We start from the raw sequence: 25,833 nt of genomic DNA on the forward strand, positions 1-25,833 counted from the left end.
CCCAACTGACCGAGACAGCCAGGCGTCCCTAAAATCTTCCCATTCTTAAAGACTGGGCCTAAATTTCTGGAACTTTTGAAAAAACAGAACACCTTTCAGACCAAGTTGGCCAGTGAGCACACATACCCTTCTAGTAAGTCATATAATTATCGACTAAGAGGTAGAGTATGGTCTCTCAGGCTCTCATAGGAGAAACCAGAGTTTGAATCTGAACTCTTACCTTTTCTGAGCACTAGTTTCCTCATTCGTAAAAATAAGGACAAAATAGTATTTCAACTCCAGACTTGTAAATGAAGTAATGGATAGAAAGTGTTTGGCTCCGCACGTAAGAAGTCATCAAAGTGATAGTAGCTATGCTTATTGTCAGATATACTTGGAAAGTAATTACAAACTTTTTAACAATCTGAAATTGTTTTTTATATATTAAATGAGGGGGTTGGACATATCTTCAGGTGGGTCCCTTTTGGTCTAAAGTTTTGAGTTCATACTTGACTTGCCCTATTTCCTCCATCCCCTGTAATGTAAAAGACAGATTGGTAGGGCAATACACCAGACTGGAAATTGAAAACCGTTAAGTTCTGATTCTACTCCCTTAAAAAGACACTTCTCCCATAAAAGACACTTCTAGGTCATTTATGCTCTTGCTTCCTCATCTATAAATGGGGTTAACAGCACCTATTCTACGTTGTTGTGAAGGGCTTGAAACGAGAGAATTTTAAGAACGTTGACTTGGTAAACTAAAGCTTTCTATGAGAGCTGCCCCATCCTGGCTGAACATCAGAATAACCTATGAGCTTTTAAGGAACAAAAATGAATGCCAGGCCCCCTCTGAGATCTCCTGAATTGGAATCTCCGGCGGGGGTGGGGGTGGGAGAGTGTAGGGGGGGTGTGGGGTAGGGGCTACTCATGGGTATCTTTAAGTTAAACAGATAGCTTTCACATGTGGCTTGGGCTGAGCATCTCTGCTTCAAAGGTAAGGGATCCGTCCCAGGGAACCCTTTTAATCTAATGATTTGTAAAGAAGAATAAAGTATATAAGACAGATAACTGATTAAGGCCATCTTAAGCAGGCCTGTTTGGTGCATTGTATTTTAAAGTAAAATTGTCAGGGGTGCCTGGCTGGCTCAGTCAGTATAGCATGTGACTCTTGAGCTCAAGGTCATTAGTTCAAATCCTGCATAGAGCTTACTTAAAAATAAATAAAAGAGATTCCTGCCTTAAATAATAAAGTAAAATTGCCAAAAATTTCCAGAATAACAAGCCCTCCTATTTACTTGTTCATGTCCTACAGCAGTTTTGACTAAAATCACTGTACTCCCCCTTTCTGCTGCAAGATGGAGATGTGGGGTAAAACAGGTATGATACATAACTCGGCTATAATGACCTTTGCTCCAGATGACCAACTGAAAATGGGACATTAATGAAATTACATTCTATACAAAAGATCACAGATCAGATCAGGATCAAAAGATGCAAAAGGATGGCTGCTTTTATTTTTTTATAATATTTATTTATTTTTGAGAGACAGAGACAGAGCACAAGTGGGGGAAGGGCAGAGAGAGAGGGAGACACAGAATCCGAAGCAGGCTCCAGGCTCTGAGCTGTCAGCACAGAGCCCGATGCAGGACTCGAACTCACAGACCACAAGATCATGACCTGAGCCCAAGTCTGATGCTTTTACCAACTGAGCCACTCAGGCATCCCAAGGATGGCTACTTTTAAAATCATAATGGCCCATATCACTGATTTTTTAAATATTTATAGTTGTTCCAAACCCTTAGGTTAACCTAAAAACCTAAAGAAATAGAAGACAAATGAAAGCTTATGACAAGGAATGGTCCAACAAGCTATTTCACGACTATAGCAATGTTTTCCAAACTTTTATGAAACAGAATCCAAATACATAACACAGATGAACAACAGGGCATCTGTGACTGAAACTGAGCACAGGGTCTGAAATCCTGGCCCTTTCTGCTTCCCCACCCCTGGCTGGCCTTTCTCTCCACTGTCTTCTTTTGGTACACCCCATGGTTCTATGCAATTTCAAAATCACTGCCCTATATGTATGTTTCACTTTCACCTGCTTTTTAAATAAGGTGGAGGGAATGAGCAGTTATCCACACTCTGCATAACTTCTCATGCCTTTAAGCAGTTAAGTGCCCTTTGATTTCACTTAGTCCCATGCTGCCACTTCCCTGCTACAAAGTACCAGTTACTGGTGGCTGGGTGGCTCAGTCGGTTAAGCATATGACTTCAGCTAAAGTCATGGTCCCAAGGCTCATGAGTTTGAGCCCCGCGTCGATCTCTGTGCTGACAGCTCAGAGCCTGGAGCCTGCTTTTGATTCTGCGACTCCCTCTCTCTCTCTGCCCCTCCCGTGCTCATGCTCTGTCTCTCAAAAAATAAGTGTTAAAAATAAATAAATAAAAATAAACATTTAAAAAATTAAAAAATAAAAGATGTCAAAAATGTTTAAAAGCCCTAATAATTTTCCTTTAACATGGACAGAAATCCTAGTGGTTTTTTCATTTGTTTCTAGGTATGTGGAGTTTTATTTGAGAATGCAATGTACAATTTACTCAGAATAATCTGGAAGTCGCTCTTCACCTCTTGAGCCTACTAAGGTAATACCTCAATTTAAATGAAACACAAAAACATACTAACATTGTGTCTCCTAGCTCTCAAGCATCTGTTTTTGCATTGGGTATTACCAACTTTGTTCTGAATCCCCCATAATTTCAACCTGCCCCGATTTATTCCAGCACCCTAGAAGAAATGGGCAAACTACAGGGCCTTATTATTGGTATTTACTCTGCCTAGATTATGCGATCGGGTTTGAACCAATTTCCTAGTTAATGTCTCTCCCTCTGATCCAAAACACACATATTAGGTTGAGCCCCTATAAAATAAATTGCAGACATTTAACTATTTTTGACCTACAAGAACAATAATTATTTATATTCACCCACAGTTTAATACATCTTTTCTTTTTTCTTTAAGTAATCTCTACACCCAGCGTGGGGCTCAAACTCATGAGTCTGAGATCAAGAGTCACATGCTCTACCGACTGAGCCAGCGAGGTGCCCCAATACATTTTCTTAATATTTTCCATTCCTCCTATTATTAAAAGAAAATGCTGGTCTTATGCTTTTGAACTTCACTAAGTAACTGAATTAATGAATGACTCACTGACAAGTATTTCTAACAAGCTTTTGAACCCCAGGATTGCAGGGTGCCCATGTCACTTATGTGTGACTTAACCACACATATTTACACATACATTCTGTATCCATCACTCCTAAAGCCAAATTTAGTATGCATCTGTCCATTCTTTTCTTAGCTGCACGCATGCACGCACACACACACACACACACACACACACACACACACACACACACACACAAAGGCAGATCAATGCCACAGAAAGACAAGTGAAAGAATTCATTTTCTCTTGAAATTCATTCACCACAAAGCAAATATGAGAGGTCTCAAATACGGAAAATGGCTGTCATGTTTTACCTTCACTGTCAAAGGTAAACAAAATGGCACATACACTCTACTAGGTCTGACACACCACTCTCACATCCTTTTAAATCACTGAATTGTGGAAGGAGAGTGTGATTCCTATTTTCCCATGATTTCCCCTTTCTATCAGACCAAGCTGAATAAAATGGTGTGGATTAAGTGTGTTCGCTTTTCCCAATCCCATGCTACTATTTCTGTATTTAATAAACAAGCAAAAAACTCCCCTCACCCATCTGTCCTGCTCTCCTAGAGATGAATTTGGCCTCCTTTGCTAAAATTACAAAACATCAAACAATTCAAAACAGCATGCCCTGGAAAATGTGAGAAAATTCTTAGTATTCCAAATTCTATAACTTGAGACAAGGTTAGCCACCTAAAATGCCTTAAAAATAGGAATTGCAAAGAAAGCAAACATTACATGACAATTCTGAGACTTTAAACTGTTTCATAAAGGCCCCAAGTGTATGGGAAATCCTAAAATGATCTCATATGTAGTCACATGTCACTGCTTACCGGGAAATAACACTCCACATTCCAAGTAGATTAAATTCCTAACCTGTTTATATGCTCTATTCTAATTATGTTCCACTCTGAAGAACTCTTTATTAGCTAACCACTATACAGACTGAAATCTCACTATAAAACATGTGTACGTCCTACAACACGGAAGACTACCCCTTAAATCATCACCTACAGAATCAGAATGTTGAAGCATGTTGTGGATGGGTCTTTTGGTTCTGAGAGTATCGGAGAATCATTAAAATCCTGAAGACTGTTTTTCTTTAAAGACTCATTAGGGCACAATTTAGCATTAAGCATTTATTAAAACACGTAACAAGACAAAGGTTGTATTCAGTTTTAAAAATGAACAGAAAAGCTTTGGCCTTTTTCATTTACATTAAGTGCAAGCCATCGGTACGGATTATAGTATTCTGCTGAAGCCTCGGCACCCTGACAGAGCCCTTACTGCAACGCAGAAGATACTTTTCTTTAAAGGGTTCAGTACGTGGGAGGGACCATGTTAGGCAGCTAAAATATTTATTATCTCATGTAATCTTCCCCATAAGGTGCTTAACTCTTAAGAGTTGTGAGAATGCCTCCCAGAATTGCTTCTCAATTTCATACCGCTTTGAAAATACATTTCTGGGGGTAGGGCCCCGGCATTGGTACATTTTTAAAAGCTCATCAGGGGATTCTGATGCAAAACCACAACCTAGAATCACTGTCATATTTAAAAGCAGCAGGATCTTAACTCAAAAATAATCCTCAGCAGCACAGCTGACCCTCTCCAATATACCATAAACTCTGCAAGGGCCTTGAGAAACTCTCCAACAGGCTTCCCTCACATCCTGGGTTTCCACCTTCTACTGACCTCCTGCTGTCACAATGTCCCACAGAACTACAAACATCAAGCAAAACAAGGAAGCAAACAACTTGACACTTCTTCTGAAAAATTGTGAATACCTTTTGTTTTGGTTTTGTTTTGGGTCAAGCAGCGTGTAGGAATAGTAGGGGTGCTTCGGAGCAGAAATTTTCTCATTTCTCTACACAGAACTGTGTTCACTTAGACAGAATTTGCTACTTGCAGGATATAAATATGTGGGATATCAACGAGACAGCAGCCAGAGTTTAGCTAAATTGTCCGAGCAATTAATCAAAATAGAAGTGTAACTCCCATCATTTGAACCTCCCCCCCCCCCCCAAGCCAAAATAAAATGCCAAGATTACTTTCAGTATTTTCAACAATGTACTTATTTTCAAAGTGTTCTTTAAGAAGTGCTTCATAGCCAGGGGTGGGAGGAAGGGGGAAGGGGGTGCCCTGAGTGGCTCAGTAGGTTAAGCATCCAATTCTTGACTTCAGTCAGCTCAGGTCATTGTGAGATAAAGCCCCTTGTCGGGCTCCATGCTGTTTGGGATTCTCACTCTCCCTCTGCCCCTACCCTGCTAGTGCTCTCTCAAAATAAAGGGGTGCCTGGCTGGCTCAGTCAGGAGAGCAGGCAACTCTAGATCTCAGGGTTGTTGAGTTCAAGCCCCATGGTGGGTGTAGAGATGACTTAGAAATAAAAGGTTAAAAAAAAAAAGTGCTCCACATATTTTCCCATAGAATAGTTTTCTTGGTTACAACGTGACCTATGTGAAATAGGGGAATTCAATTATGAACAGTTCATTTAAGAACAGAAATAAGGTGAATCTTTAGTTATACACTGACCCAACTAATTAATAAGCCACAACACACTATATTATCTGTGTGCTTTTCATGCTTTACCCTCTGGCTTTTAAAATTCTATCAAGTATTTCCATGAAGTTTCATATTCCCCCCCCAACATGGCAAAAGCACCCATGACATTAGTTAGTAAATTCCTAATTAAATAAGAACCCAGTTCAAATCCTTTCCATAATAAAGTTCTCTGGCGTGAATTTCAATCCAAATTTTTAATATTTAGGGCACCACCAAATTCCACCATTCAACAGTACCTAGTGCAACAAATCAAGAGACATGCACTTACCTGATCTAAGAATTCTTGGGGGCAGGCTTCCCACACAGTTGCACAATATAAATTGTAAAAATTGTTAACACTATACATATAAGAAAATAAAAGTTGTTGGTTCAAGATTAACTCCTATATATACAGAGTCAAAGTCAAAAACCTATGGAACAGGGGCACCAAGTTGGTTGAGCATGTGACTGTTGATCTCAGGGTCATGAGTTCAAGCTCCATATTGGATGTAGAGATTACATAAAATAAATAAAACTTAAAAAAAAATCTATTGAACACCTATCTTTGGGGAAGCTCACTCACCATAAAAATGGATATATATGAAAAAAAGACCATATTACAGCAGTGGTAGGGTGAACTAAGTGAATGACAAGGCAGGAAAGGGAACAATGGGGACTTGACCCAAAAAGGCCACATTGGTGAGGAGGGGTGGGAATTGTTTGAGAACCAATATGGAAGAACACAATGAACAGGTATCAGACCTATTCTCTAGTCCTAGTTTCATAATCATCTCTGGACCTCTGCTTCCTCAGTTCTAAAACAGGGGTTACAATTAGGTAATCTAAATCTTTCCAGCTCTAATATTCTGTTCATTGGTTCTATAGCTGTATCCTTCCTCATATTTGAATTTAAAAACTGTGGTACCCTGCGTATTTAAAGCTTTAAGAGTGGATACATGTAAATACCTTCTGTCCCTCAACATTCTCAAGAACAAAGACTCTGTTTTGGGTTAGGGAATATTTACTCATCAGCATAAGAGTCAGAATGGTTAAGTGACTGGGGGAACCTGGGAGTGGCTCAGTCCTTTAAGCTTGATTTCAGCTCATGGTTTGTGAGATCCAGCCTTACATCATCTGGCTCTACACAGACAGGGCAGAGCCTGCATGGGATTCTCTCTCTCCCTCCCTCCCTCTCTCAAAATAAACAAACATTAAAAAAAAAAAAAAAAAGAAAAGAAAAGAAAAGAAAAAGGGTAAACTGAGTGATTTATCAGCAGTTAGCAAAATCATGGTTTTTTCCCAGCTGCATGTACTAACCCATTCTGCCAGGTAGTGTTACACAGAACTCGACTTGGGAGTAAATCCACATCATGACCCGATTTTTGCTAGTAAAGTTGCAGATTTGGAACTAAGCTTACTAAACAAAGAGTCTGAAACATCAGTTGCTAGTCATTTACACACTTTGTTATTCTTTGTTTTGCACCTGTCTGTCAGGAATGCAGTGTAGCTTTAGTTCTTCCTTGAAATGTTACTTCTAGCAGGCCTACTCATTTCAGGGCTTTTTCTAAGCTTCAACTTTTCTACTTAATATTCTTCAGAATAAAGAAAACAGCTCATTTTAAACAAGAAGTTTATTTAAACAACGAGACGTTTGACTTGAAGGGAAAACTATCTAGGATTCATTTCTTTTAGAGTAATTTATCCCTACTTAAAGACAGATTGCCCTACATGTAACAGCTACGTACAAAAAAGTTATAAAATTGTCCTTGGTTTTACAATGATAAATGAAAAACATTAAAATTCTCCAATCGAACAAGGTATGCAAGGATTTTTATGTTGTTCTTTTTTTGTTAAACAGTGAGAGCAAAATAACTTACTGGAATATAAAGATAAGAGCTGAATGAGCATGCCACTAATGGAGAAAGGGGGTATTTTCACAGAACCAGTATTTTTCCCCATCCCATCTCCATTTGATGTCGGTCAAAACATACCATTGGCCATTTAGTTAAAAAAAAATGCAAAATGCTTGCGCACATACACAGTTACTTTATGTACAATAAAGGAATGGGGAAGGGGAAAATGAAAGAATAGAGAAAACTATACTGTAGTAGTCAGGATGTGGTGGAACCAAATTGCGGTTTTCTAATTGAGAATGTCTTCTTGGTCTGGAGGAACAGAGTTCTGGAGTAAAGTAGCAGGTTCCCTTTTTAGTAGACACCTCCTGTCTGCTGCTGGAACACATCAATTGTATCTTCATCCTCCATTTCCAACTAGCATGAAAGAGATAAAACAAAAATAAACACAAATGGAGGGTCACTGATTATCAGCTCTTAAATCTGTAACTATCAGACTTAAGTACCCTGAAAAACTGCACAAGTTCCACCCAATTCCAGTGTTCATTATTTTAAACGCCCCCTAGCTTAATGTAGCATCAGGCTTAGGTTTAAATTAATCTTTCACTTGGTCTTCTTTATTTCAGTATAGAAAACTTAGTTTTTAAGTGAAAAAGCTATGTCCAGGAGTTAAATCACCTCACTTGTAATTACTGAAAATTCAGGTCATGATCTCATGGTTTGTGGGATCAATCCCCGCATCAGGCTCTGCTGCCAGTGCGGAGGGATGCTGCTTGGGATTCTCTCTTCCTCTCTGTCCTTCCCCTGCTTGCATGAGCACACTCTCTTTCAAAATAAATAAACAAACATTAGAAAAAAAAACTCAAAGAAATACAGTACACTCTTACATGAAAAGCACACAGTTATTAAAAAATAGGTTTATATGTGTAGAAATGGAACTATTCCTAAGACCTAGTATTGCATTAAAAACAAATATAAAAAGTAAGCAGCAAAAGTGGTTACAGTATAATTATATTTGTTTTTTAAAGTGTGTGTCTGTGCGAGTGTGCATGAGTGCATACCACGAATATATATCCTCACATAGGCACAAAGCACAGTGGTTGTCTCTGTGCAGCAAGGGAAGGTTACGGCAAGAAAAAACTTACTAAAAAACTAATTTAAATTTTAAAATGCTATTCACAAACTAAGTTTTGTAAGGCTCACTACCCACCCACTGTACATAAAACAACCATGTTTAGAGTGGAAAGGTCTTGGTACCTATGGCAGTGCTGTAAAAGAAATAATCTTTGTTATTGGTTTACTATGCTGATTTTTTATTATTATTTCTAACAACTGGTAATTTTGGAAATAGAACAAGAACCCTGGGTACATAAAGACAAGAAAGGGAATCATTTCTAACACAGTTCAAATATACTAAAAGTAAGGCTATAGCATTAAAATGTTAATGACTAAGCCTCAATCCCCTCTTTGTAAAGTGAAACAGCATTCAGTTGTTAAGAATTAAATCAGTCAAAGAAAGTTAAGTATTTAACAGAATAGTGGGCACATGATTATATTACTATTAAAACTGGTCATTAAGATGTTCTAATTTATCACAGTTCTGCTATTTAGTACTGGGAGAATAATTCTAAAGTGAATCAATTTCATTCTACAGTGAATTCAATCTCAAATACTACAATGAGTTCAATTCCAAATTCAATTTGAAGATTTTACAATGCAGTTGTGCAAAAATCCTCCTCACAGTTAATATTTGCAGCTAGCACTGTAGAAACAAGAACCTTTTTTACGGTGGTGGGCGAGAGCATCAAAAGACAGAAAATACATTCTCGACATCAGAGTTTAGCATAATGGGTTTTTATTCTTTTTAAACCATAAAAACATGTCTTCAGCCTATCCACTGAAATAAAACTCCTGGGATGTTAAATTTCATGGTGAAACTTGAAATGCCTTCAAAGGATAAAAGAGTTTTTCCCTGTCTCTCATTCACCAACAGAATTCAGCTCCTCCTTGTGGCTACATACTATAATTGCTTCTTAGAGACTCCCCAAGGGAAATTACTTTAAGATATTCTTCCCTCAAATACAACTTCGACATTTCAAATTTTTCAAGTTTATCAACAAAACCACAACCAGGGTGGGCTACGTCACTCATACCATATGTATTACTTGCTAGTGTTTATGGAGTGATAAAAAGAAATTCAAAAGTAGAAGAGCTCCAACTTAAGTTTCTATCAAAATATTCTTTCCCCAAACTAGAAGCCTTAAGTAGAACCTCAGAGGGTAAAAGGAAACAAAGACAAAGAGCTTCTGCCACGGAAGACAGCCCAGCTGATCCCTGACAAAGCGAAAGAACTGAGGTGATATGTAAAGAGATTAAAGGATCAGACTGTGTCACCTTTTGCAGAAGGCTTTGGAAAGCCACTTATTATCAAGAACCCAACACTGGTCGAGCTAAGCCATCGAGAGACTTGCAGTTGGGAGCCCAAAGATGCCTTTAGTTGACAAGGACAGGTCAAAGAGAATTCAGCATGAGAAGTTAAAATGGCCAGGATCGACAGCCAACCAATCACCTGTGGGGGAGCCTGGAGAATCATCAAGAACTGCAGCAATGAAAACAACATTCTGAATTATTTGCTCAGAATAATGCTGGCAATAGGGAGGAATGGATTAAAGCAACCAAATGACCTATTAGTTTTACAAAACGATAATTGCATATTAAAAACCTCTGACATCTCCTGAGAAAATACTAACATTAATATTCCTATTTTTTCCCTTCTGTGCCCCTTTGGTCATATTTTACATAGTTTTGAACTCTGGCGAAGAACTATACTGCAATGTCTCAAAGTTCACAAATTAACAAACAAGACTGTTGAGCAAATTACAAACCACACTGACTTTTCTAGCTAGCACAAAGAGAATTTTTTTACCTGTGCAGGTGTGTCTGTTTCATTGATTGGCTGCCCATCAAATCGGAATCTGATCTGCCTCATTGACAAACCCTACAAGAGAGTTTAAAGGCAGTAAGAATGCAAAGAAAACAGTAAAAACTGAAACCATATGCATATTTAGCCACAAATATATTAAAAGAGGGACCCAAATAAATAATCAATACATTAACATTTCTATGTGGGTAAAAAGATTTGGTAGGATTTTTCACTTTCTTTGAACCATGTTTGGTTTTCTTTGGAAAAGTGATCTTTTTTTAAAAAAAGGTCTTTTTAAAAAAACTGTTTTGCTTTTGAGATCCAAGCTTGGATAGATCATATACCTTGAGTCAAACAGTACATGTAAATGAGTTAGAAAGATATTGAAAAGAAATTTAAAGTTAACAGATACGGCAACATTCTTCCATCCATGTTAAAGAGCTCTCCAAATGGGGGGGAAAACACCCTTCATAATGAAAACTGGAATTCACCTAAGTAAGTGTAAAGATTAAGTTTGCCTTAAAGCCACTTTACCTTCATTTCTATCCAAACAGCTCCTATCGCTAAGCAAAAGTAACCTGTGTCCCAACCCAGCACCATGCTAGGGACACCACAGGAATTCAACAAGTTTTTACCCTCGGGCAGGCAGGACATTCCCACTAGAACTGTCCTAAAATCATTCATAAGCACACAAGCTTGGAACTATGGAATAGTTCAAAAGAAACACCTGCTTTGTAAATTCCATTTTAGTACTTACCCAGACCAACAATTACTATTTGTCAACCTCACTACCAAGTAAGCTCCAGGAGGGACAAGAACCTAAGACTGTCTTGGTTATACTGTATTCCTCGCACATAGTTGGTACTCACGGGTATAAGTTACTGATGGAATAAAATGGATGAAATGCAATATCATGATTCGTTTTTACCATGATTCGTTTTATTTAAAAGTACACCTAAAACTAAGGAGTAGCTTCATTACAAAAAGAGAATTTAAGATTTATATTACTAGAGTTTAGCTTCAAGAAATTTTTATGTTTTTAAGGAGATAAATGAGCCTGAGCATGCCCCTTCTGCAAAGCAGATTCCGGTGTTGTACTCATCATTACCTACCTGACACAGGGGTAGGAAGAAGGGGAAAGGAGCAAAAGCAGCAAAGCTGTTGGGAACTGCAGCCAAATGAAGATAGGAAAATAAAGTATCTTTGGAGATATGTATGGAGATAATATGTGTATATATTAACTGGAAAAATAGCATAGGAAGCATCCTACACACAAAAAAAATCACTCCTATATCATACTCAAATCACAAACTGTAATTATTGTTACACAGAACACTCTGCTTTAATTACTTAAGAAAAAATTAAACTGAATTCCTAGGACTAGAATACTGAAACAAAGTGCTCAATAAATACTTAGAGGACACTTGTATTCCTTTAACAAGGATTCACTATATCTGTCTTTAAAACTACTTCTAACATGAAGATCATGTTACTTTCCTTTACAAACCCTGGTCTTTGACACTAACACTTTCAGACTAGCCTGTCTTAAGGAATACAAGCAATTCCCAGACCAGATAAGGGATATCCATAACCTTAATTCATTTCTCATGACATCCAAATTTAATTTGTGATTATGCAAAGCAACCAAGAATTAAATGCCAAGCCATTAAGTACTAATTACATATTTGCAAACACTCCATTGAAAACCCATTACTTTAATAAAATACTAAGCCATATGCTGGATCTTTCCTCTACTACATCTACTAGTACGGTCCTAGGTCAATGGCATGGCCGTTCAAAACAAGGGGGTGTGGGGGGGAGCACAGTCCAGAACACACATCGTATTCCTTCATGCTTTTCCTTATCAATAAAAGCTTTTATTTCATCACAGATCAAAAACCAAAACCCAGGAAACTTGCCTTTCCAATTCCATAAATGACGTCAACTCAAACAATGAATTTGTTAAACCAGTATTTGGGTTCCACTTCTGAATAAATCATCTCTCTGAGCTTTGGCTTCAGAGATGTGCCACAGAAGAGCTGTGTGAGGTTATTTCTTTGGATCCCCATTCCTTCATTTCACAAAATGAACTGGAATAAACCAATGAATCAATCTATGCTCTCTGAAAGTCACAGTAAATGCACACTAGAATGAAGTAGTATGCTCTCAGCAGAAGGCTACATGGTGACAAGTGGACAAACTCTAATTCTACATGTGAATAGAAAACTTCTTCACAATCAACCTCTGGAGACAGTTTGAACGTCCTCTATCATTTTACAAGCATTTACTGAACACGTTCTATAAACCAGGTACTGGTCTAAGCTCTAAAGAAATAGTAAACAAAAAGACCCCATGCTCATGAAGCTTACATTTTAGTGCAGAGACAAATATACATCAATGCAAAAAACAGCTGAGAGGACCAAATGATGGGAGCAGAGGCACTCTGAATTAATCAGAAAAGTCTCCCAGGTTAGTGACTGAGCAAGAGTGGAATAAAATGGTTGAGGGCTTGGCACTATCCAACACAAACACAATGTGGCAGCTCTTTCTGCCCAAAAGGTCCTGTCCCTGTGCTTTAATTACAACCACCTTTTTGCACCGGGGGATATGGATGGATGGATGGATACATATGTGTATGCGCCACATATGCAATTTTAAAATTCCCAATTGCCACATTAAAATCAGGTAAATATTGTTTTAACTCGACATACTCAAAATCTTACTATTTTAGCATGCAACTAACATTTGAAAAGGTGAGTACTTTTTTCTCCGCTATGAGTTTTCAAAATCTGACATATACTGTGCACTATACAACACATATTAATTTGGACTAGCCATGTTTCAGGTGGTAAAGTCACATGTGGCTTGTGACAGCACATTGTTGAGTTTTGAACAGCACAGGTTTCAGTAGAGAATTTGTTGGTGGATTTTATTATAGGAGTTATGAAGCATCATCAGGATGATCCCAAGTGTTTGACCTCCCACCTAGATAATGCTCAGTTTGAGATGCCTATTAGACATCTACTAGAACTCCTCCAAAGATCTGAGGCCAAATGAGTTCAGCAGAAAGTATGAGCATTCAATTAATCTGGATAAGAAATCCTTACTCAAGAATCCTCAACTGTCAAAAAACCAAACCAAAACAAAACAAAACCTTTAGCTATGCAAATTAGGTTGCATAAATATTTTAGACTTTTGAAAGGCTCTATCTACACTTAAAAAGCAAGTAATCAGAGGCACCTGGGTGGCTCAAAGTCAAAGCATCCCACTCTTGATTTCAGCTCAGGTCATGATCTCATGGTTCATGGGATCAAGCCCCTCCCATTCTCTCTCTCCTTCTCTCTGCCCCTCTCCCACCTGCTCATACTCTAAATAAATACATTAACTTAAAAAAAGAGAGGGGGGTAGAGAACCAGCCCAATTAGGTGATACTTCTTCAACTCCCTCCTTCTTAGAATGAGAGAAACAAACATTTGAAAAGTAAACAGGAATCTTGTTTCAGTCAAAACTCTGAGGTTATTCTCAACTTAAAAGGAAATTGAGAACAAATCTTTTCAAATTCTTCCTGGATCATATCTTTAAATCATATCTGCATTCTAAGTGATATGCAGTGGAATTATATTTTTTATGGATTACCAATGCTTCTTTTTCCCATACTGCAAACTGAGTGGCCCCAAGTTTAGTCAACTTAAACCTAACTGAAAAAATTCACAAAAAACTTTATTTACATGAGTAATACACTAAATTTAACATACCAGGAAAACCCAAAAGCTCTTGATTGGCCAGCTAACTCAATCTCATAGATCTCTTATAAAGACAATCTGCAACGCAGGATGTGCTCTGTGTCTTTGTTTTTCTGGCACATAGTATAATGCCCTGGCACATGGTAAGTATCTGGTAAATATCAGGTAAGCAAAAAAACTCTTTTGAGGCCCTAACAGGAAATACAGGAAGTCTTAAATATGAACATTTTAGGATGAAGAATCAATAGATATGTATAATAAAATATTAATAGTTAAATCTAGGTGGTGAGCACATGAGCATTCAATGTATTTTCAACTGTGCACTACGTTTGAGTTTTCATATTAAGTGTTGGAAAATATGACCATCTAAAACCTAAAATTTATCGGGCATCTGGGTGGCTCAGTTAGGCCACTGACTTCAACTCGGGTCATGATCTCACGGTTCATGGGTTTGAGCCGCATAGGGCTCTCTGCTGTTGGCATGGAGCCACTTCAGATCCTCTGTGCCCCCCCCTTCTGTGCCCCTCCCCCAGTTGTCCCCCCATAAATAATATAAAAAAAATAAAAATAAAACCTAAAATTTAGTAACGAGAAAAAATATGCAAAGAATTTTGTTGAAAACCACTAAATCTATGCATGCTTCTATTTTGCAAATGGTGTGCTACGTAAAAGTTCTACAAGACGATTACCTTTTAAAATCCCCCTCTAACCTGAGGGGGCACTAGTGTTCAAATATGTTAAGATGCTAGAGCAAAAATTCTTTAGCACAACTAGTAAGTACATATTTACTAGTTGTTTAAGTGGATTTCACCAAAATTCTTCAAACAAGAGTACACTAAAAACTCTTTGTCTTTCCAGGGAGCTGTAAAATTAATTTATATGGTGAAGATAAAGCATGATAAGCACATTCTCACTATAAATTATTATAAATACACCAGACATAAAATAAAGCTTCAATCTCAAAAAGAAGTTTATTTTCAGTTTCTTCCAAATACCCTTAGATCTCATGGAGGAAGTCCAACTATGAGCTCAAACTCAACCTCTCAACTTCTGTAGGTTTAAATCTTACTCTATTTTGAGCCTATTTTTAGGACAATTTGCAATGCTGACAACTGATTTTAGTGTAAAAGAATGATTTTCCCAACTTTTACATGTTATGTATTCAGGGTTGAATAAAAAAATACCTCTTCCAGGTTACTGTTGAATTAACTGATCTAGGTACCAGAGTTTTTGTTATACTTGCAAAAGTCATCTTTAAAGTTGCCTCTGTATTGTTACAGACTCAACCTCACTAAAGGAAGCTTCTTTGTTTTAAACCCGGCATTCAACTCACAGCATCTATTCATTACTTCCTCTTTTTGCTGTCTATTTACTAATTCCTGAGTAAAATGCAAATGTCCCTATAACATAGGAATGTTTTTGTCTGACTCAGGAGGTTAACTTTCTTTCTTGACCTCTACTATTAAAAAAATATAACAATTTTATATGCTTCAGGAAAACTGCAATGTCGCTAAACTCACAATTTAACTTTACTTCCAAACTGGTATAAATGCTCAAAATAAATTGTTTTGACACCACACAAATTTTAAATAGACTTAAAAAAAAAAAAAAAAAAAAAAAAAAGAGAAGAGAGCCTGACAAGAAATTTTATCAAGTTCATCCTTATTTTTTTTATAAAAGTAAAATCACATCCCCTCGGGAACTAATCGCATGTTATCATTATTTGATGCATTCTGGCACAGTACTAGAATCATAGAGCATATTAGCCAAACCATCCTAAGGATTTTCATGAAGCATCAACATACCAAGGGTATGATAAAATTGATATGCTAAGTATATAAGTGCATTCATTCAACCAAAGAAGTCTATTACAATATTATGCCAGTCTAGTGTCTACTCTCAAAAAAAAATAAGGTTTTTTTAAAAACACGTTTTATGGGAAGTGCATATGTCATTTCCTCACCTGTCGTTCACAATAGGCTTTCATTAGTTTACTAAGTGGTGTATGCCTCTTAATCTTAAACTGCACCACAGAACCATCCTGCCCCGCCACCTTCAAATTAATATGATCGTTGTTCTCAGTCTTGACTCCTTCCTGTTGAAAGAAAAATAAAAGTGTAATTTGGAAAATGTGAAAAACAAACACCTTTTAAAGTAGCAGCAGCCCAACTTGCTTCAGAAATCAACAGGTTTCTCATTCTGTATGATAAAAGAGCATACAGCTGTTTTCGGCCGCTGAAATCAATCTGAAAGATGAAAAATCCTGGAGCAACGACATTAAATAGCTGTCACAGAAACAGAAAAGAAGCCTTAACATGTAATACCATCAGCGATAACAATCGATTTTTAAAGATGGGTCCCACTCAATTTACTGTCAAGAACTCTTAAATCTGAATTTTCTAAAAGAGCGTATTTTGCATCTCTCTCAAAATATGTGTTTGCCCCGGAAAGATTAAAAGTAAGTGTCTTTTCCCTTTATAAAGCGCTTTAAGTACAGAATGCAAGGATAAAAATCTAGAACTTGCAACTAATAACTCATTACAACTCTCCTGTTAAAAAGTTACAAACTCTGTTTAGGAACTTAAATCTCAACTACATTTAAAAAAACCTAATTGATGAATACCCGTCGGTTCTCTCTTCAAGCAGCGGTAATAACTTAGAACCACTATTAATGTTCGCCTCTATGAGCAGCCTCATTTTTGTTTATTTTCAGTTCAGAGCTCTTACTCTCCCCTCCCCTTTGTTGTCATGGGTCAAATGCAGGTTTTCTTGCAACTCTTCCTTGTAAATTTCGACCCTACCTGAAGTTCACCAAAACCAAGAGTAGATGGAAATCTGTAGCCCCCAAATCACTTCAGAAAGGAAGGGGGAGGGGGTGTCACAAAACAAATCAAACGAAAGTGCCGTGTGCCAGGAAGAAGTGTGCCCTAGTCCTCACGGAAAGAACCTCCCGGTGCCTCAAAACCCGCGTTAAAAAGTTAAGCCCTACCAAGTCTTTCTGCTCGCACATCTGCCTCCCAACTTCTCGAAACCGCATGGTCTCCGCAGGTTAGGGGTTATCTGGCACGCAGGGAAATGCCCCTGCCCTGACCCCCTGGGGACCCTGAGGCCATCAAAGTGGGAAACACTCCCCGGGAGTCCCCCAAACCCCGGCCACTCGCGACGGCCCGATGGGGAACCCATCGACAGCCCATTGATTCGCCCCGAGCCCTCACCAGGCCAGCGCGGCCCGGGGCAGGGGTCCCCAGACGCCGGCTACCCCCTCCCCTGAGGGGGAAGCCCCGGGCCGAGGGAACTCCCCGCCACCGCGAAGGCGGCAACACCCGCCGCGGCCCGGCGCGGGGTCCGCGGAGGGTGGGGACACCGCGCGCCCTAACGCCCCTCCGCACGCGCGCCCGGCCGGCCGGGCCCGACGAGCCCCGCTCGCGGCCGGTGGGCCCGCGGGCGTCCGCGATCCGCCCGCCCAACTCGCGCCCGGCGCGCACTCCGAGGCGGCCGGGGGCGGGGGAGGGCGGCGGGGCCTCCTCCGGCGCGGGAGGGAGGAAGAGGGGAGGGAGGAAAATGGCGCGGAGCGCCCGGGCCTGAGCCGCGGCCAGCCCCGTGGGGGGCCCAGGAAGGCGCGGGGAGCCCGTGGCGGGCTCGGGCCGGACCCTAGCCCGCGCCGTGACCCCGACCGCGCGGCGAGGCGAGGAGGCCGGCGCCGAGCTCACCTTGGGCTTTTCGTCGGCCATGGCGAGCGCCGGAGTCTCCTCAGCTGCCGCTTCACAAAAGAGGTACCAGGTCCGCACCGAACGAGCACACAAGCAGCACCAGGAGCGGCAGAAGAAGGAGGCGGCAGCGGTGGAGGAGGGAGAGGGCGCGCGCACGTCGTGCGCTCCCTCCCCCCACCCTGCGTGCGCGAGCACGAGCCGCCGGGGCTTCCCATTGGTTGCCAGCTCGCGGGAGCGCGCAACGCTTACATAACCACCCCCACCCCCCGCCTCGCACCGCCCCGGCCTGGGCCCGGCGCCCGCCAGGCCGGCGGGAAGAGGCGCGGACACGCGCACCCGGCCCGCCGCGGGGGCGCGCCTGGCTCTGGGCGGGGCTGTATTGTCCTCCTTCTGTGGTGGAGCTTAATCAAAATGGCTTCCAGCTGGTCCTCGGTGGGGACGAGGAGGCTTGAGGCCTAGACGTGAGACTCAGGCCGGGGAAGGCAGACTGACTAGAGGAGAAAGGGGGAGCCTAAGTCAAAGCTCTAGCATGAGGTTCTGGAAAAAACCCTCTTGTTTAGTGGCCTAAATGCAGCTTTCCACACGGTTGTGGGAACATCATGCTTAGCCTCTCATCCTTTGAATTTTAAAGCTTCAGCCTCAGCCCGCTTCCCACCAGTCTCCTGCCTCAGTGCGGTGCCTACTTGTGTCTTGCTGGGAAACCCGTCCTTCGCTAGCTGAGGAAAGATGTTCACCTTACAAACCCCTTACTCATGGCCTGGCTCCCAGCCTCCAAGAGCAAACAGGATCCGTCAGAGAACTACCCCATATCGAGCTTCCAAACCAATCAGTCAAGTTAAAAAAGAAGTAGGTCCCTCCTGTCTTAAGAACAAACAATCCAGACTCCAGTGCAGCGGATACCTCCCGCTCCTCTAGGTAGGCTTTATTGATTATTTCCTTGGTCCCTATGCTCTCTTCCGTTCCTCCCTTAGCATAGAAAAAGACTCTCCCTCGATTCTATTTCCTTCTTAAGTTACCACCAAATCTCGCTCCATTCTTGGCCAAACATCTTGAAAAACTGTCCATGCCAGCTGCCTCCACTCCCTCACCTCCCACTCACTCCTCAATCCACAGCAATCTGGTGCTGTCCCCGGAGCTCCACTGAAACTGCTCTCTGCAAGGTCACCACAGACTTCTGTGCTGAATCCAGTGTGCTTCCCAGTTTCTCACCCCTTTGAATTCCCTCCCTGTGACTTTGGGCTGTTGACTCTAGCCTGTCCTTGATCCCACTGCCATTTTTTGTTTCCTCCTCAGACCTTCCCTTAAATGTTCCCTGCATCGTGCTTTAGATCCTTTTATCATTCCGTTGTCTCTCCTGGGATGATTTCACCTACTTCTGTTACCATTGATTAGCTAATGATTCTCAAATAATGTGTTTCTAACCTAGATCTTGTTCTCAGCTTCCAACCTATAAATCCAATTGACCTCTGAACATCTCCACTTGGATGTCCCAGAGGCACCCCAAACTCAGCAAATCTCAATTAAAATTCCCCACTTCACCTTCCTTCTTTGAGTTCTTAGTTCACTGAATGGCACACCAATACAACTGTTGTTCCTCCAAGCCAGAAAGCCAGGGAGCCTCCTTGACTCCTGGCTCTTCTTCTCCCTGGCCCCTCCCCCTGCAATGGATCTCTGAGTCTTGTCGATTCCATTTTCCAAATGTCTAGCAAAGGTAGCTACTTCTCTTTAACCTATGTCTGGTCTCCGGGCTAGTCTACATTTGCTGAGCTTCCAGCTGATCCTCTGTGGGGAAGAAGAAGCTTAAGGCCCTACTAGACGTAAGACAGGCCAAGGAAGGCAGATTGATCAGGGGAAACAGGGGAAGCCCGAATTCAAATCAGCTTACGCCAAGGCGACTGCGATAGCCTCTTGTTTTTTTGCTGTTGTTACAGTAAGGTATGTCCCTCTTGTGTCTGAATATGTGAATGAATCAGAATCACCTAGAGTACTGTTTTTTGTTTGTTGGTATTTTTGTTTTTAAGTAGGCTTCATGTCCAGTGCAGAACCCAATGCATGGCTTGAGGTCGCGACCCTGAGATCAAGACCTGAGCTGAGATCAAGAGTTGGACGCTTAACTGACTGAACCACCCAGGTGCCCCTTTTTTGTTTTTTGTTTTGTTTTGTTTTGTTTTGTTTTGTTTTAAGCAAGCTCTATGCCCAACGTGGGGCTTGAACTCATGTCCCTGAGATCAAGAGTTGCATGCTCTCTAACAACTGAACCAGCTGGGTGCCCCTAGGGTACTGGTTTAATGCATTTTCTCAGAAAAATAAAATAAAATAAATGCATACTCTCAGGCAGTGTAGCTCTGGAGCCCCCCCCCCCTTTTTTTTGAGAAGCTTCCCTGGTGATTCTTCACACACTGACCTGAGAACCACAAGCCATTCTAAAATAAAAACAAAATAAAATAAGTTTCTGCCACTCCTTGGTTCAGTGGCAATCCTCTGCCTTATGGTGTAAAGTCCAAAAGTCTTATAAGACCTACAAAGCCCTTTGAAAGCTAATCCATGCTGACCATTCTAGCTTTCTCATCATTTCCTCCCGGAAAGTCTCTGCTTCGGTCATATTGAATTACCCAGGGTTCCTAAATGTGCGCTCTCTACCAACTCTAATACCACTGTAGGTATTCAAAGACTCACTGAATGAGTAAATATATTAAAGCTATCACTATGTGTAGGGTCCTATGCTAGGCATTGGGAAAAGTCCCTCACTGAACTAACTTATAATCAGTCGGGGGGTGGGGGTGGGGGTGGGGGGGAGTTGGTGGTGGGTAGGAAATACACAAGAAGTGAAAGGGGAAGAGAATCAACTGCTGTGTGTTAGGCACTGAGGGGGGCTTTAATAATATTAGCTCATTTTCTCCTTACACACACTTACAAAAAAGGTGTGGTATTTATTTGCTACTGAGGGTCAAAGAGTTAGGTAACTTGCCCAATATCAGACAGTTGGCAAGTAGCGTTGATTGAGCTTCTATGGCATGCTTGGGAAAGAACATGCTGGGTGTTATGCCAAGTACTATAGAGAAAGAAAGAGAGATGCTATCCTTGGTCTGCTGAACCCAGGTCTTCTGTTGCCATTACATACCTTCCCAACCTTGTAAAACTGCAGAACCATCAAAGAGGAATAGGTCATGTTAAACTTACCCTTATTAATATATGAGGGCCTCCGATAATCAAATGACTGTTTAGTCCTTAGCTTTTGGGCGACAGGTGTATCTTACCACATCCTTCTTTTCCAAAGTTACGCTAAATTACAAAATCACCTTCAGGCGAAGGAGGAGCTCCTTTAAAAAGTAGTTAAGCATATTCAAATGTGTGAGCAATATATATTCCAATGGCAGACTGGGATTGTGTGAGCTGAACCGAGGGGATCTACTGAAGTTATATACTGAGAATCTCTTTCCAATTTCCAAGGCGGGAGGTGGGGGGGAAGGAATGTGAAAAGATAGAAATTTCCCAAAATAAAGTTTCTCCCTTCATCGTGTTTATAGGGGTGGGAAGGAGATGGCTGTGCACTGGAAAAGGGTGCTTTAGAATAAGAAAGTAGAAGGGGTAGTAAATACAGAAAAGAAGAGCAATGGCAGATGTTAATGGAGTGATTATAACCTAGGGATTCTGTGCTAAGTTCTAGATCTTCAGGAAACCTCTATTATTATTATTATTATCCCCATTTTACAGATGAAGAAGAAAATGAGACGTAGAAAGTTTGGGCAACTTGATCACCCAGCTTGAAGTGGTAGAGCCAGAATCCTTTTGAACTTGGGCTTTCTGGCTCAGAGCCCAGTGCATAGTTAATGCAGGACCATATAACAGATCCCTATAGAAGGAAGAGAAAAAAACACGCAGAAAAAAATCCTGGAGTAGTGCCAGGAGCACCAGTTAAGTTGTTTTGACTTAAATTTTTGTTTGGTTGTGTCCCGGCAGAATAAAATTTCCATGAAAGCAGAGACCTGTGTGCCTTGTTGGCAGTTTTATCCCCAACACCTTGCTTGCTCAGCTCCTGGGTCCTAAAGGATAAGAGAAGAAGAGAGGGAGGAGGAAGCTGTGTGGTGAGTGTTTTCACCATTAGTGGTTGAGTAGGAACTTGGTCAAGAAAGCCCTCTCCAGAAATCGAATTAAACATCAATAATTTGTGTAAGAGGGTAAGAAGAGGGTGACCTCAGGGTCAGCTGCCAAAGAAAAAGCACTATTCCTACAAGGGGTGGGAAAGCAAGAATCACAGAGAGTCTTGTTTGAGCTTTAAGTCTTTGCCAAAAACACCGAGAAACACATCACCGAATTTATAACAGACAACCAAAGTGTGTACTTTATACCATCAAATTTCCTTCACATTCTAACAAAGGTTAGTTGAGTACTTGAGCTATCTCTGTGAACACTGAATGTTTAATGCCTAAATACTGCAGGAAATCTGGAGGCAGAATGGTGATATTATAGAAAACTTCCAGCTTTCTATCTTTGCGTCATGGCAAAGATGGGACTCAAGATAGTGCCAACAGTCAAAGCCAAGAACCTGCTATATTACACTTTAAATGTGTCAGCTGGGGTATAACTGTAGGGAAATATTGTCCCACTTCATAATACCATACATCACTGTTTAGTAATGTACATATTACACAAACATAACTTAGAGGATGGCCCTATAAGCTTTTTGAGGGCACGTATCACTGCTGTTCAACTTTGTAATCTCAGCAAGTAACAAAGTCCTGATAGCCAGGGATCAATAAATATTTACTGACTTATTGATGCAATAGTAATGTAATACTTGTCATGAGAACACCAAAAATGCCTAAATTGGGCATCCTGAATGCAGCTTCTACACTGGAATTTCCTCTAATCCCATTAACACTCCAGTTCTACTTCTCTGTCCGTTACTGGATTCAAGCAGGGTCCAGTGACTTGAGGCTGTTTGTTTCATAAAATGAACAGAAACAAGGTGAACAAAGCTTGTATTTCACAGTCATGCCAAATATAGATAATTTGTGTACCCTTCAAGCTCCTGTTTGTGATTGATCACTCTCAGCCTGAGGTGGAGAAGATAACTGGAAGCTGGAAGGATGGTTCTCAAAGGGTGGTCCCCTGGGTGACAACATTACCTTCACTAGTGAATTTGGTAGAAATGCAAATACCTAGGGCCCACCCTAGACCTACTGAATTAGAAGCTCTGGAGATACAGCCCAGGAGTCAGTGGTTTAACAAGCTCTCTAGATAATTCTGAAGTTTGTTGAAGTTTGCTGAAGCTGTGGTTGAGAGCCACAGAGTCAGAGCAACTTACACTCCTCCAATATTAAATTTGTCACATTCGTAATTTTATTTCTCAACTTGAAGTCTTATGTGGCCTGATATACATTACTAGGGCTAGAAAGCAGGTGTTTTCATAAATATAGCCTTATTCATGTATTTGAATATAAACAGTATATGTATACATGTATGTATTTAAAAGATTTAAAAAAATTTTTTAAGTTGATTTATTTATTTTGAGATAGAGACAGAGAAAGAGAGAGAATGAGCAGGGGAGGGGCAGAGCCAGAGGGAGAGACAGGAATGCCAAACAGGCTCTGCACTGACAGTGCAGAGCCCAATGCGGGGCTCGAACTCACAGACCCATGAGATTATGACCTGAACTGAAATCAAGAGTCACATGTTCAACCAACTGAGCCACCCAGATGCCCCTTAAGATTTTATCTCTATTTTTTAATTTTTTATTTTATTTCATTTTTAATTATTATTTTTCTTTTTTTGTAATTTAACTTTATTTTTTATTTTTTTAAATTTACATCCAAATTAGTTAGTATATATTGAAGCAATGATTTCAGGAGTAGATTCCTTAATGCCCCTTACCCATTTAGCCCATCCACCCTCCCACAACCCCTCCAGCAACCCTCAGTTTGTTCTCCATATTTATGAGTCTCTTTTGTTTTGTCCTTCTCCCTGTTTTTATATTATTTTTGTTTCCCTTCCCTTATGTTCATCTGTTTTGTCTCTTAAAGTCCTCATATGAGTGAAGTCATATGATTTTTGTCTTTCTCTGACTAATTTCACTTAGCATAATACCCTCCAGTTCCATCCATGTAGTTGCAAATGGCAAGATTTCATTCTTTTTGATTGCCGAGTAATACTCCAGTGTGTGTGTGTGTGTGTGTGTGTGTGTGTGTGTGTGTGTGTGTGTGTCCATTCATCCATCTATGGACATTTGGGCTCTTTCCATACTTTGGCCATTGTTGTAATTATTATTTTTTTAATGTTTATTTATTTTTCAGAGACAGACAGAGTGTGAGCAGGGGAGGGGTAGAGAGAGAGGGAGACACAGAATTCAAAGCAGGCTCCAGGCTCCGAGCTGTCAGCCCAGAGCCCAATGTGGGGCTAGAACTCACAAACTGTAAGATCATGACCTGAGCCAAAGTCAGATGCTTAACTGACTGAGCCACTCCGGCGCCCCTATTTTTATTTTTTAAATGTTTATTTATCTTGAGAGAGAGAGAGAGAGAACAAGCAGGGGAGGGGCAGAGATAGAGACAGAAAATCCCAAGCAAGGTCTGCACTGTCATCGCAGAGCCTGACACAGGGCTCAATCCCACAAACCATGAGATCATGACCTGAGCTGAAATCAAGAGTCAAATGCTTAGGGGCACCTGGGTGGCTAGGTCTGTAAGCATCTGACTTTGGCTCAGGTCATGATCTCACCGTTTATGAGTTCGAGCCCCACATCAGGCTCTGTGCTGACAACTGAGAGAGCCTGGAGTCTGCTTCGGATTCTGTATCTCCCTCTCTTTCTGCTTCTCTCCCACCTGTGCTTTCTCTCTCTCTCAAAAATAAATAAACATTAAAAGAATTAAAACAAGAGTCAAGTGCTTAACCAAATGAGCCACCCAGGTGCCTCAGGATTTTATTTTTAAATAATCTCTACATCCAACATGGGTCTCGAACTCATGACCCTGAGTTAAAGAGTCATGTGTTCCACTGACTGAGCCAGCCAGGACCCCTCTTTGCTAGTCTTTTTGTTTTCCTACATAAATATCGATAGATACTTTTACTTTTTTACAAAATTTTCCTGAGTTTTAGCTTAAAAAATTTTTGCTACAGTTACCTTTTAATGATTGCATAAGCTTTTTCATACTGTGAGACATTTAAATTACTTCCTTTTGGGGGGATCATTATTCAAAATGTACTTCTTGATTATTTCCTGGAATTACAATTATGGGTACAAAAAACGTGAACATTTTAAAATTCTTGACTTTTCCATGTTTTTCATAGTTCTTTGAAATAGCTGAATAATCCCATTGCTATTATATTTTCTTAGCTATTCCTCTATGTGTGAACATATATACCAGTAATTCATTGTTTTTAAAATTGTATTTATTTAAGTAATATCTACTCCCAACGAGGGGCTCAAACTCACAACCACAAGATGAAGAGTCGCATGCTCTTCCAATTGAGCCAGCCAGGCACCTCTACACCAGCAACCCTTAACAGAGGTGATTTTGTCCCCTAGGGGACATTGGGAATATAATATCTAGAGACATTTTCGGTCCTCACAATGGATGAGGGCTGTTATTGGCATCTAGTGGGTAGAAGCTGGGGATTCCGCTAAATATCCAGCAATGCAGAAGACAGCTCTCGCAACATAGATTTTGTGGCCCCAAATGTCAATAGCCTGGAGCTCGAGAAATCTTTGTTTTTGCATTATATATAGCACATACCAAAATTCATATACCTCTTTTGTTTTGGAATTATTTGAAATCAATTTTCAAGAGAGGACTTGCAGGGTCAAAGTGCACAAATATTGATAGGTCTCTTGATAATAGATGTCTACCTTGTTTTCCAAAATAG

The 25,833-nt window shown here is 40.5% G+C and overlaps 1 protein-coding gene and 1 long non-coding RNA gene across 3 annotated transcripts; one reads left to right on the plus strand and one right to left on the minus strand.

Moving 5' to 3' along the window:
* The first annotated feature begins 1,772 nt into the window (after nucleotides 1–1,772).
* Nucleotides 1,773–9,518, plus strand: LOC132687344 (uncharacterized). Its single transcript, XR_009614048.2, has 2 exons — nucleotides 1,773–2,622; nucleotides 9,249–9,518. It is a non-coding gene; the product is annotated as an uncharacterized LOC132687344 (long non-coding RNA).
* On the minus strand, nucleotides 7,355–18,139 carry SUMO2 (small ubiquitin like modifier 2). Of its 2 annotated transcripts, none has more exons than XM_060645443.3 (4): nucleotides 17,971–18,139; nucleotides 16,224–16,355; nucleotides 10,521–10,592; nucleotides 7,355–8,011 (listed from the first exon to the last, which is right to left on the minus strand). In XM_060645443.3, the coding sequence occupies exons 1-4, from the start codon at nucleotides 17,989–17,991 to the stop codon at nucleotides 7,949–7,951; spliced, it is 288 nt and encodes a 95-aa protein (XP_060501426.1). In that variant the 5' UTR covers nucleotides 17,992–18,139; the 3' UTR covers nucleotides 7,355–7,948. The 2 variants fall into 2 exon arrangements, with proteins under 2 accessions (XP_060501426.1, XP_060501425.1); XM_060645442.3 differs by lacking the exon at nucleotides 17,971–18,139 and adding an exon at nucleotides 17,250–17,557.
* Nucleotides 18,140–25,833: the final 7,694 nt, after the last annotated feature.

The sequence above is a fragment of the Panthera onca genome, chromosome E1 (genome assembly GCF_046562875.1).
Source record: "Panthera onca isolate mPanOnc1 chromosome E1, mPanOnc1 haplotype 2, whole genome shotgun sequence".
NCBI classification, from domain to species: Eukaryota; Metazoa; Chordata; class Mammalia; order Carnivora; family Felidae; genus Panthera; species Panthera onca.

Coding starts and splice junctions, on each gene's coding strand:
- SUMO2 (XM_060645442.3), bottom strand. CDS start 17,297: ATGCGGTTTCGAGAAGTTGGGAGGCAGATGTGCGAGCAGAAAGACTTG. Junction 10,593..16,223: donor AAGCCTATTGTGAACGACAG/GTGAGGAAATGA, acceptor ACTCTCTTGTAG/GGTTTGTCAATGAGGCAGAT. Junction 8,012..10,520: donor AAACAGACACACCTGCACAG/GTAAAAAAATTC, acceptor CTTTCATGCTAG/TTGGAAATGGAGGATGAAGA.